This window comes from Pan paniscus, chromosome 14, assembly GCF_029289425.2.
Source record: "Pan paniscus chromosome 14, NHGRI_mPanPan1-v2.0_pri, whole genome shotgun sequence".
Taxonomy (NCBI): Eukaryota; Metazoa; Chordata; class Mammalia; order Primates; family Hominidae; genus Pan; species Pan paniscus.
Window position 1 is genome coordinate 110145133 of NC_073263.2, and position 13901 is coordinate 110159033.

General features: G+C 38.9%; 1 protein-coding gene across 1 annotated transcript in view; it reads left to right on the plus strand.

Moving 5' to 3' along the window:
• Positions 1 to 13901, plus strand: part of MYO16 (myosin XVI) — a 585697-nt gene that overhangs the window by 32649 nt on the left and 539147 nt on the right. The window contains exon 2 of the mRNA XM_024925327.4: positions 3740 to 4003. Coding sequence (XP_024781095.2) covers positions 3740 to 4003 — 264 coding nt within the window. The remainder of the gene's footprint in view (positions 1 to 3739; positions 4004 to 13901) is intronic.

Sequence of the window (13901 nt, forward strand, 5' to 3'; positions counted from 1 at the left end):
CGTCTATGTGTCTCTCAGCCGTGGATACCAGTACCTGTTGTGGTGGAGGTGGTGAAGGCTGCAATGGACTGCATAAGTGTCCTTAGCTTTGGTGGTTTAATGTTCTATTTTTGTGCTGGTTGGCCTCCTGCCAGGAGGTGGCATTTTCCAGAAAGCATCAGCTGTAGTAGTGTGGAGAGGGACTGGCAGTGGACAGAACCCTAGAACTTCCAAGATTAATGCCCTTTGTTTGCCACTACCAGGGTGGATAGGGAAGGACCATTAAGTGGGAACAAGGCTAGGTGTGACTGAGCTTAGACTCTCCTTCGTTGGGTCTTGCTGTGGCTGCTTTGGGGGATGCTGGTGAGATTCCCAGGTCACTGGAGTTGTGTACCTAGGAGGATTATGGCTGCCTCTGTTGAGTCATGCAGGTTGTCAGGGAACTGGGGGAAAGCCGGCAGTCATGGGCCAGGCAAACCTAAGGGCCGATCTCACTCCCACCGTGCCCCACAAACCAACAGCCCTAAGTCTGTTCCCAGGTGGAGGGCAAGATGGGTTTGAAAACTTGCCCAAGGCTATCCAACTTCCAGCTGCAAGAGAAAAGGGCTTTAGTTCTTTCCCTGCCTGTGAAGTCTGCATGCCTGATTCACACTCTCCCCTGAGTTCTGGCCAGGATGCTTCTCATCCTGTTCAAAAATGTTACAAAGTTCAGCTAGAGAATTCCTTCTCCCTCTGGCCACCCTCCCAATGAATCCCTGTGGTGCCAGGCAGGAATGGGCTGCTTGGGGACACAGTGAGCTCCCAGGACCTTTCTGCTGCTTCCTCTACCCATGTATTTTGCTCAGCTCTCTAACTTGACTCAGCCCCAGGTAAAGTTGGAAACTTCTCCCACAGACAGACCTTCACCTTCTCCAGTAGGGGTGTGTGTCTGGGAGAGGAGGGCCTCTCTTTCCCACTTCTGCAGTTGGGGCACTCATAGTATTTGAGGTTTCTCCCAGGTCGTGCAGGAGCAGTCCACTTCTTTCAGAGGATCTGTGGGTCCTCTCGGGATTGCTGGTTTCTTCTTGAAGTCAATCTGGAGCTAAAATTCACAATGCAAGCCTCTACATGCTGCTCTGTCCGCAGCTGCAATCCAGTCCTGCCTCCTGTCCACCATGATCCCCTGAATCCCTGTGTTATCTTATAGATTCTTTCTTTATTTTTTTTTTTGAGATCAACTGGTCATATTATATATCTTATCGATTCATAGACATATACATACGTGACACAGCTGACGCACTTGGACTTAGATTAAAAGAAAGTCAAAATGCCCAATAAATTTTCAGATTACAAAAGAATCAATTTATAAACTAATGTTTTAGATCAAAACATGGGGAATTATTTAACACAAGATTTGAGACATGAATGGATTTAAAATTTAACAATTATGGTCTTTGAGTTTTCCAAATCATAAAGGAAAATAAGAAAATTAATTTAAGAGCCACCCTCTACATTCCCTCTTGACAGCCTGTGAGGGATAACTCAATGAATCATGATCTGTCACTGTGGATTTCTTAAAAGTTAATTGAAAATTTCACCAAGAGACGCTTCTTAAGAGTTACAAACTAGAGGACTGCTGTGTTTATTCGATTATCCTCAGCCATCAACTGCTGGCTAATCAACACATGGCACTCTGCAATGTTATTTGTTTTAATTCTTTAGGCTTTTTTTTGTGGCCCTGTTGATCCCCTGGGCACCTAATGACAAGCCAGGAAAGTCATAGAAGTCAAAGTGTCACAAGTATCAAAGTCAATCAATCAAGCCCTGTGCAGTTTTCTACACAGATGTGAAAGCAGAAGACATTTATGGTTCTTTATTAATGAGCTTCCTCATACAATCTGTTTCTGGCAGTGATCATAGCTTTTATCAAATAAGTGTACTCCGGAGCAATTTGTCATCATTTCAGAACCACTGTTGTCTATTTGCATTTAGGTTACTGGACAGGGAATATTTTATGTATAGTTAGTTGATATTTCTCTCATCACTTTTATGAATACTTATGAAGAGTCTTATGAAAATATATGATACTAAAACGTATAGCTTCTGTCAAATGCAAATAAATGAACACAAAATCCCCCCACATGGCTTCTTTTTCTTCCTACATCTTATGTAAAAGTACTTATATATTCAATACCTGGCATTAGAGAATCATGGTGCTTTGGTTTGTTTCTTCTCTATGGAGCATTTTTTATTCTGTTTGTCTAATTGCCTCTTTAATCTTAGACAAGTCACAACCTCTCTCAACTTGGTTTTCTTTATATGCTAAACAGGGATGTTTATGCTGGTGCACCTGGGGGCTGTGAGAATAAAGACTTGGAAAGTGTCACAAGAAACAGAAGTGGAAATAGTGTTGTCATGACTTGTTGTTCCTTCAAAGGACCAGGGCATCTTTCCAAAGATGAACTATACCCTTAGTATATAATCTTCTCGGATATGGCATATGATCAACCACATTTTGTGCAAGCATAGTTACTTTAACCTCCTTGAGACCTGATATCATAAATAGCTTAAGAATATATAAACACATCTGAATCTGTGTTTGCAAGCCAGCTTCTAGAATTTTTAATGCTTTAACATTGATTTTCTGCCAATAGTAAAATTTTAACCTGGTGGTAAATATAAGTGTTTGTACAATTCCATTACAGGTGCTTTGACTGGTGTTTATAGGAAGTAGCCTTTTGAAACGAGGGGGATATTTTAAGTTTCAGAAATGGGAATTCAGTTTGTTAATCACTATATAAATAAAACAAGAACCGTAGCAGCCAAAATTCTCTCCACAATTTTGAGAAATATCTCTGTGCCAACCCTCAGTCTTTATACTTAACCACAGGTTTCTTGGAAATGAATGTCACTGATGATGAGAAAAAGAGTTTAGCAATAAATTAATGAAAAATGTCCACTGTATCATATCAGGAGTTGATAGCACATATATTCTCCTTTTTTCCGCACTCTGTTGCCCAGACTGGAGTGCAGTGGTGCAATCCTAGCTCACTGGAACCTTAAACTCCTGGGCTTATGCGATCCCCCACCTCAGCCTCCAAGTAGTCGGGACTGCAGCCACATACCACCATGCCTAGCTAACTTAAAAGTTTATTATTTATTTATTTATTTATTTATTTACTTATTTTTGGAGAGATGGGGTCTTCCTACGTTGCCCAGGCAAGTCTTAAACTCCTGGCTTCAAGTGATCCTCCCGTCTCAACCTCTCAAAGCACTGGGATTACAGGCTTCAGCCAGTATACTTGGCAGCATATATATTCTATTACATTAAATTAACAGCATCATGATTAGTCATCATGATATGCAAAAGCAAATCTATTAGGTTGTTCTGAAAAAGTTGGAATGATTTTATGCCAACATTTAACATGCAAAATTAGTATTACTCAATTAGAAGGAACTTGACACAGTGATGAAATCTGGAGGCTTTTGGGATGGATTGAAAGAAACAGGAAGAGATGGATGGTTAGTAACTGTGTTGAGCTTAACTACATATGCATGTCTAATTCCATCATTTGTTTCATTACCACAGAATCTTGAGAAACACACGAACTATTTTTCCCCAATCTATAAAAAGGGCTTTGGATTTGCAATATCAAGTGCAAGGAGAATTGTTGCATTTATGACCTGTGCAATGGACAATATAAAATCAAGTGTGCTGTGGTGCACACTTATAGTGGTTATAATAATAGGTCTGGTGACGCTCCCCTTGCATTTCTTCCAGGTTGCTTTCAGCTATGTAACGTTTTTCGATCCCATGAGATGGAAATCGACCAGTGCTTGCTAGAGTCCCTTCCCCTTGGCCAACGGCAGCGTCTAGTGAAGCGCATGCGCTGTGAGCAAATCAAAGCCTACTATGAGCGCGAGAAGGCTTTTCAGAAGCAGGAAGGGTTCCTGAAAAGGCTGAAGCATGCGAAGAACCCGAAAGTTCACTTCAACCTCACGGACATGCTACAGGACGCGATTATCCACCACAATGACAAAGAAGGTACATGATAAGAAAGAAGGACCCGTTTTCTGATGTGATTTTTCATGATTGATTTTTGTTGGTTTGTTGTTTTTTTGATGGAGAGATGGGGCAGAAAAGTCCTTTTAAATATTGGAGGCTACTATCTTTTAACTGTTTGTATTATTCAAGAAAAAAATGCTCCTTGCAAAGAACATCATTAAAAGTCCTACCACCTAGTACGATAAAAAAATGCAAAAATTGTGGTGAGATTGTATTTTTTTTTTTAAAGAATTAGCTATCAGTAAAGCAAGTGAGTTCCTTTCAAATTGTTTAATTCTAATTGTTAGGGAAACTTTTATCCATGAATTTTTTTTTCTATTTAGAAAATTTTTATAGAGACAGGGTCCCACTATGTTGACCAGGCTGGTCTCGAACTCCAGAGCTCGAGCAGTCCTCCAGCCTCAGCCTCCCAGAGTGCAGGAATTACAGAGAATTGTTTTTCCTGATGATGATTTGGGGCTATGGAATTTGTTCATCCTTAGCTCATGCTTTGATAGATGCAGCAGTAATGTCACTTTCCCCGACTCTCAGGAGTCAATTTCTTTCTCTCTTAAAGTTGTTTGGCTTGTGGTATCACGTTTTTCTAAGATTACCCAATGCAAATCTCAATTGTCTTCACAAGACTGTTACATTTTTTCACTTTTTATATATCCTTGTATGTGAATTTTTCTGTTTTCCTACATAGAACCCACTTTCCCAAGTTCAAATGTGAGATAAATGTTCCAGCTCTGGATGTAATTGTTGTAATTGTACAAGGCTTCAAAGAAACAGATATAAATCAATTTACCTTGACTGGCTCTCAAATCAGTATTTGAATGAATCTAAAATGAGCATCTTCACAATTCATTACTCACAATTTGAAATCCAAAAAGCTCCGAAGCCGTTATTTTGATAGCTCATTTAGTGGCAAAACTTTCACTGACCTACTTACGGTTTATAACCTGTTCAGTTTGGAAAAATAACAAATTCAATAACATATGTGCTTTGAAGGCTTTCAAATGGGGATTGTGGATCTATAGCTAAGAAAACCTATAGCACATTATATACAATAATAGTTATACATGGTAAGAAGACTCAAGTCATTTTTTTCATGGTTTTGTGTGGGCTTTTTCTAGTTAAACTGTAATACTCTGAGAATTTCTGATTTTTTTTTTTTTGTCTTAAACTGCAATGACAGTAACAGTGAATCTTTGAGCTGGAAAGTACCTAAAAACATTTGGTGTGATCCACTTACTTTACCCATGAAGGAACTGAAATTCAGCCATTGTATCATATTTTCTGGAAAGCTGTCTGGAGCACTCTGACCTTTCATTTTATTATTCTCTTCTCACCTATGGCTGTTCATTGAATGGCCATCTCCTCTGTGAGTCTGTGAGCACATCGAAGGTAGGGAGAATGTCCATTAGGGTCGTTGCTCCCTCCTGCCTATCTCATACCTTCCAGCAGCATTGAGCAAAAGAGAGTAAAGTGATTGGTTCTTGTTCAACACACAGTAGTTGTTACAACAAACTTAAATAAGAAAGCAGATCTTAAAATTTAAGCCCTATTTTGATTTAAAAGTAACAAAACACAAAAAATAATTGGTGCCAGGTATGGTGGCTCATACCTATAATCCCAACACTTTGGGGGGCATAGGTGGAAGACTCTCCCTGAGGCCAGGAGTTTGAGACAAGCCTGGGCAACATAGCAAGACCCCATCTTTACAAAATATTTTTTAAAATTAGCTGGACCTGGTGGTGCACGCCCAGCTACTCAAGGAGCTGAGGTGAGAGGAGTGTTTGAGCCTGGGGGTTAAGGCTATAATGAGCCATGATGGTGACCTGCACTCCAATCTGTGCAACAGAGCAAGACCCTGTCTCAAAAACACTTCTTTTAATGTATTGGAAATGTTTTAGAATTTCTTGTACCAAATATCTACAGTGCACCATTATGTTTAGGTTAGGGTTAAAAGAAAACTCATAGTAGTAAATTACTAACTAAAAAGCCAAGAAGCAGTTATTATATAAGTTACGTTTCCCCAAACATTCATGTCATACAATCTGAATTAATGCTTTCTAAGCAGATGTTGTAGGTGTGAAACTATGCAACCTAGTTTCTGGTGGCAAGCTAGGCGAGAGATGATGGTGGCTTGGACCCAAGTGGAGCAAGGGTGTGGTGAGAAATAGTCAATTTTAGGATTTATTTTTAGGATAGAGCTGACAGGAAATGCTGATTACCTGGCTATAGGGAGTGTATTGATTTTCTATTGCTACCAAAACAAATTATCACAAATTTAATAGTGGCAAACAGCATAAGTATTACCTTACAGTTCTGTATGTCAGAGGTGAGGTATGGGCTTCGGTGAGATGAAAACAAGGTGTCATCAGCACTGGTTCAACAATTCCAGCTTCCAGAGGCCACCTGCCTTCCTTGGATCAGAGCCCCCTCCTCCGTCTCCAACATCAACAGTGATGGATACGGGGCAGGGACAGTGCTCCTTCTCATGCTTCAGTTTGCCTGTTTCTTTGTCCATCCTTGTATCTGACTGAATCTTCTGCCTCCCTCTTGCACCTTTAGGGGCCTATGTGATGACACTGGGCTCTCCTGGGCTATGCAGGTTCACCTCCTGTTCCAGAGGCAGCTCACTAGTAACCATGCATCCCTTTCTCCAGATCATCTTGCATAGCCACAGGTGTAACTCCAGTGGGTGAAATCGGGACAGCCAAAATGCTCCCTACTACAGGGAGTGAGAATTCCAGGATAACATCAAGCTTTTGGGGCCTCAACAACTAGAAGAATGAAATGCCATTAGCCACAGTAGGAGTGCCTCTAGGAGTTGTGAATGAGATGGGGTGGCATCCTGGCTGGAGACGTAAATTGAAAACTCATGAGTGTATAGATGATACCGAAAACCCCAAAAGTGGTTAAAGTGACGTAGAGAAAGAGTTTAGGTAAAACGATACGAAGTCTAAGAACTGAGTCCCAAGGAATTCCAATATTAAGAATTCAGTGAAATGAGGTCCAACCACAAGGAATGACCAGGAAGAAAGGATGAAAATGAGGGAGGGTGTTTTCTTGGGAGCCAAGATGAGTTTTCAAGGAGGAGAAATTTTTATTGGTCAAGCAGGAGGAAGCCTGAGAACTGACCATTGCATTTAGGAGTATGGAGGTGATTAGTTTTCTTGACTTGTTGGGAGCAAGAATTTTAATGGATTAGGTTCTGTACAGAGTAGGAAAACAGGAATGGACACAGAAAGTATAAAGAGCTCTTTAAAGGAGGTTTCTGTAAAGAGGGGAGAAATAGAAAGATGGCTGAAGAGGGAACAGACATTAAGAGCTTTTTTTAATGATGGGAGAATTAACAGCAAGTGTATGTGCTGATAAAAATAATTCATTTGCATTTCTCTAATGACCAGTGATGATGAGCTTTGTAGGCCACATAAATGTCTTCTATTGAGAAGTGTCTGTTCATATCCCTCACCCATTTGTTGATTGGGTTGTTTTTTATTGTAAATTTGTTTAAGTTCCTTGTAGATTCTGGATATTAAATGTGGTACATATACACCATGGAATACTATGCAGCCAGAAAATAGAATGAGTTCATGTCCTTTGCAGGGACATGGATAAAGCTGGAAACCATCATTCTCAGCAAACTAACACAGGAACAGAAAACCAAACACCACATGTTGTCACTCATAAGTGGGAGTTGAACAATGAGAACACACGGACACAGGGAGGGGAACATCACACACCGGGGCCTGTCGGAGGATGAGGGGTAACGGGAGGGAGAGCATTAGGACAAACATCTAATGTACATGGGGCTTAAAACCTAGATGATGGGTTGATAGGTGCAGCAAACCACCATGGCATATGTATACCTATGTAACAAACCTGCACTTTCTGCACATGTATCCCAGAACTTGAAGTAAAATTAAAAATAAAATAAAAATAATTCATGTGAGAGGGAAAATCTGGTGACACTAGAGTAAGAGAAGGCAATTGATGGAGCAAGCCTGTGCACATGCATACTGTGATGAGTTCAGCTGCCCACTGGATGGGCTTGGCTTCAGCTGGGATCACCTCTAGCAGTCATTCTCAATCCTGGCTGTATAACAGAATCACCTGGGAAGATTTTATTTTTTAATTTCCATGTCTAGGACCTGCCCATAAAGATGCTGATGTAATCAGTCTTATGTGGGGCCAGGATGGTTTTTAATGGTGCCTAGGAGACTATGGAGTACAGAGAGAGCTGAAAACTTCTGATCTAGAGAATGGCAGATGTGGTATGAACCTGTGGTTATTCTCCTCCTGGTTTTGGTACTAATCAATGAAAGAACCATGGCCCTTGGCTAACAGTGAGGGTGTGGAAAATGAACTGAAAGTAAAGCAAAGAAGGGAACATGCAAGTATGGGAGAACAAATGGATCAAGGCAAATACTGTATATTTTTAAATGGGACCTATAGAAAAAAAGATATAAAAAATAAGAACTACAAAGAAGGATCAAATGTGATTCAAGAGTTTCAGTAATGGTTTGGCATGGACTCACTGCTCCTTTGTCCTTGTTCTTAGGACATGAAGAGTTTCCCATCCTGAAACTTCCTATAGTTTTTAGAATACATCTGTCCTTAATTTGCCTTCCCAGAAATTATTTCACATGTATATATGGATGCCATTTTGGTGGAATATAATATAATCTTATCAATAGGAAGTCAATATTTGTTACATAATTAAAATCTGTTGATAACCACAGACGCCTGGCAAGGCTTTCTTAACATGTATTTTTAAGTGTAATAAATGGATAAGTGTATTATGTATAGCAGTTTGTTTATATTATGAATATTGGTATAAAGACACTAAAATCTAAGCAAGCAGTCAGATCTGATTTTCCAATTCAAAAGAAGCAGAGAGTAATTTTTTATTTGAATTAATACATGATTAACTTTTAGTTGTGTTTTATTTTATTTAAGAAATTGCTCTTTTGTGTGTTTCTTTTTTGAATGGCAAAGAAGAGAAAGGACTGGATAGAAAAGTCTCACATTTTGCATGGTGTAATGATTATGTTAAGGAGCTCAAAGTGATAGGAACAACAGGAAGCAGACAAAAATAATCACCCACACACAAACATACACATGTGCACACACACAATGTGTTTTGCATGCTTTCTCTGTGTACACAGCAAACTGTATACACCCTTCCTATATGCTATATTGTTAATGCCTTGTGAGAGAAATAACACAAAAATTTCTGAAGATATCAGAGGGAAACATCCTCAGCAAGGCAACCTATATAATTTCATCTCTTTTAGTGAATAGTTTCCATTACTAATGGAAGCAAAAGTGATGGACTATAGTGAAGGTCATCTTCAGCATCAAATGATGAAGAAATAGTTGACTCCTAGAACTCAATGAAAGAGTCTGAATATGTAACAATTATTATAATTTCAAATGCATTATTGCAATGTAAAAATTAAAATATTTGGCTCTAGAGGGTGTCTGTTCAGCTCAGTCTGCTACATCAAAATATCATAAACTAAACGGCTTACACAGCAGACATTTATTTCTCACAGTTCTGAAGACAGGGAAGTCCAAGATCAAGGTACCCGGCTTGCTGACAGCCACCTTCTTGCTGTGTCCTCACATGGTGAAGAGGAAGCTCTGATTTCTCTTCTTTTAAGAGCACTAATCTTATCATGGGACTTCATCTCATAAACTCATCGAACCTAATTCCCTCCCAAAGGCTACAACTCCTAATACCATCACATGAGGGTTAGGGCTTCTACGTATGATTTTTGAGGGAAAGGGACATTTAATCTGTAATAGGGCATATTTATTTGGTACTTGGAGCTGACCCAAGTATAAAATAATGGATATACATATATTACTTCCCTTGAGTTTCTCATCTACCTTGGAAATACCCTCATGAGTACTCATATACCTCACTGTGCTAGGGGAAAAATATGAATTTCTTACAATTTAAGAAATTTGGATTGCAAATGAAAGTAATCTCTTTAGAAACAGTATAACGTCTCTAGCGTATGTATTACTTCTCCCAAAAATGCACATAAGAAAAAGTTTTCACTTCATAGTGGTGATATTTTTATTTATCTTTAAGCTATTGAAATAGTCAAATGCACTTGTTTATGCAATTGAGAAAGTAAAAAAAAAATTGCCATAAGAAAAAAGTTTCCATTTAAATTATTGTTTAAACTTGCAGATTGTGTATTTGTATGAAATTTTATCTCGTATTTCCAAGTACTTTTATTGGCTGGCTGAGTATAAAGAATCAAATATACTTTTTCAAAGGACAATATGTCTGTGGTTTTTTTCATGTTAAGGTTTATAGTATGTCATTTAAAAGTAATTCAGGATTTTTTTTGCTTTATAAATATATTTTTTTGTCAGTGTAAATTTAGTGTCTTTGATGTTTTTATTGTTCTCTTCTGGGAGTTGGTGATATTTCAGTGTGCAATTTGTCATTTTAATATGCTGCATCAATCTAAAATGTGTTCAACAACTCTTTTTCCCTCTAAAAGGAAAACTGTCCTAAATTTTGTTTTAAGGCTGTTAATTCAACTCTATTTGAGTTACACCACATGAAAGAAAAGGGAAGTCTGAGGGAGAGAGAGATAGAGAAATAGAGTGAGTGGGTGACTTAAAAATCAGAGAGGAAGTACATAGGGAAAATTTAAGAAGGAATGTGAATTCCCCTATTGGAATTGCCACTCCCAAATATTGCTTCGTACTAATTAGTCCACAATGTGTTTCCATTAAAAGTAACTGCTGATGTTATTATCTGGTGCCTTGCAGGTATGTTCTGCACTCTCCGAGCTTTACATGCCTTGACTTACTCCTTTCAATAACATATGTAGTACGTACATATGCTATTGAAAGTAGGTAGGTCGTGCACCCCACTTGGTGGGTGAAGCAATGGAGCCTTTGAAGAAGAAACTGCTACCTCAGGGCTTCCTGAGTTGAGAGACCATGTTTGTTTGTTTTTTAATGGCAGATTTTTTTTTATATACCTTAAGTTTTAGGGTACATGTGCACATTGTGCAGGTTAGTTACATATGTATACATGTGCCATGCTGGTGCGCTGCACCCACTAACTCGTCATCTAGCATTAGGTATATCTCCCGATGCTATCCCTCCCCCCTCCCCCCACCCCACAACAGTCCCCAGAGTGTGATATTCCCCTTCCTGTGTCCATGTGATCTCATTGTTCAATCCCCACCTATGAGTGAGAATATGCGGTGTTTGGTTTTTTGTTCTTGCGATAGTTTACTGAGAATGATGATTTCCAATTTCATCCATGTCCCTACAAAGGACATGAACTCATCATTTTTTATGGCTGCATAGTATTCCATGGTGTATATGTGCCACATTTTCTTAATCCAGTCTATCATTGTTGGACATTTGGGTTGGTTCCAAGTCTGCTATTGTGAATAATGCCGCAATAAACATACGTGTGCATGTGTCTTTATAACAGCATGATTTATAGTCCTTTGGGTATATACCCAGTAATGGGATGGCTGGGTCAAATGGTATTTCTAGTTCAGATCCCTGAGGAATCACCACACTGACTTCCACAATGGTTGAACTAGTTTACAGTCCCACCAACAGTGTAAAAGTTCATATTTCTCCACATCCTCTCCAGCACCTGTTGTTTCCTGACTTTTTAATGATTGCCATTCTAACTGGTGTGAGATGGTATCTCATTGTGGTTTTGATTTGCATTTCTCTGATGGCCAGTGATGATAAGCATTTTTTCATGTGGTTTTTGGCTGCATAAATGTCTTCTTTTGAGAAGTGTCTGTTCATGTCCTTCGCCCACTTTTTGATGGGGTTGTTTTTTTCTTGTAAATTTGTTTGAGTTCTTTGTAGATTCTGGATATTAGCCCTTTGCCAGATAAGTAGGTTGTGAAAATTTTCTCCCATTTTGTAGGTTGCCTGTTCACTCTGATGGTAGTTTCTTTTGCTGTGCAGAAGCTCTTTAGTTTAATTAGATCCCATTTGTCAATTTTGTCTTTTGTTGCCATTGCTTTTGGTGTTTCAGACATGAAGTCCTTGCCCATGCCTATGTCCTGAATGGTAATGCCTAGGTTTTCTTCTAGGGTTTTTATGGTTTTAGGTCTAATGTTTAAGTCTTTAATCCATCTTGAATTGATTTTTGTATAAGGTGTGAGGAAGGGATCCAGTTTCAGCTTTCTACATATGGCTAGCCAGTTTTCCCAGCACCATTTATTAAATAGGGAATCCTTTCCCCATTGCTTGTTTTTCTCAGGTTTGTCAAAGATCAGATAGTTGTAGATATGCGGCGTTATTTCTGAGGGCTCTGTTCTGTTCCATTGATCTATATCTCTGTTTTGGTACCAGCACCATGCTGTTTTGGTTACTGTAGCCTTGTAGTATAGTTTGAAGTCAGGTAGTGTGATGCCTCCAGCTTTGTTCTTTTGGCTTAGGATTGACTTGGTGATGCGGGCTCTTTTTTGGTTCCATATGAACTTTAAAGTAGTTTTTTCCAATTCTGTGAAGAAAGTCATTGGTAGCTTGATGGGGATGGCATTGAATCTGTAAATTACCTTGGGCAGTATGGCCATTTTCACGATATTGATTCTTCCTACCCATGAGCATGGAATGTTCTTCCATTTGTTTGTATCCTCTTTTATTTCGTTGAGCAGTGGTTTGTAGTTCTCCTTGAAGAGGTCCTTCACATCCCTTGTAAGTTGGATTCCTAAGTATTTTATTCTCTTTGAAGCAATTGTGAATGGGAGTTCACTCATGATTTGGTTCTCTGTTTGTCTGTTATTGGTGTATAAGAATGCCTGTGATTTTTGTACATTGATTTTGTATCCTGAGACTTTGCTGAAGTTGCTTATCAGCTTAAGGAGATTTTGGGCTGAGACAATGGGGTTTCTAGATATACAATCATGTCGTCTGCAAACAGGGACAATTTGACTTCCTCTTTTCCTAATTGAATACCCTTTATTTCCTTCTCCTGCCTAATTGCCCTGGCCAGAACTTCCAACACTATGTTGAATAGGAGTGGTGAGACAGGGCATCCCTGTCTTGTGCCAGTTTTCAAAGGGAATGCTTCCAGTTTTTGCCCATTCCGTATGATATTGGCTGTGGGTTTGTCATAGATAGCTCTTATTATTTTGAAATACGGAGAGACCATGTTTTTGTAGACAACATCATACTGCAAAAGTGATTTATGTGGTATAGTTAGAGAAACTTATCTTCACAGGTTGATTTACCTTCCTTGCCATTTGAAATTCTTTATTCCTGCTTTCTAGTGGAGCTCTCTGCCTGCTGTCAAGGGAATGTCCAAAGGCCAGGAGAAGTATTCTTTATGATTTGGGGTTTTCCATCTTCTTTCCCTGATCAATCCCTCCCTGTTATTCTTCCTTTTTTTTTTTCAAAAGCAATGTTATTTATTTACTACTTAATATGCCAAATGTTTACTAAGGGCCTGTTTCAGTCCAGTCACACAAACAACTTGTAAGAATATTTACAGAACTATAATATCATACTTTATTTATATGTCCATTTTATCACAAAATTCTAAGTAATCTATTAGGAAAATTGAAAAATATCAAAATGTAACACTGGGATACCTCTGTTTTCTTCTCCTACTCCTCAGATCCTTGTACCAGCTTCCTTAGTTGGTTACCTCTTCTATTGATCTCAGACTCTGATTCTAACTCTCTTTCTACCTATCTTCCCTGGAAGATCTCATTTTCCCCCATTGCATCGACCTCACCCACTCTAATTATCCTAAATCTGTATCGAGACCTTTTTCCTGAGTTCCAGTCTTAACTTTTCTGATGATGTTGCCTTTATTAATTGTCGTGTTCAAAGCTGAATACATCCACCCTCATCTTCTTCCCAAACCAAAACT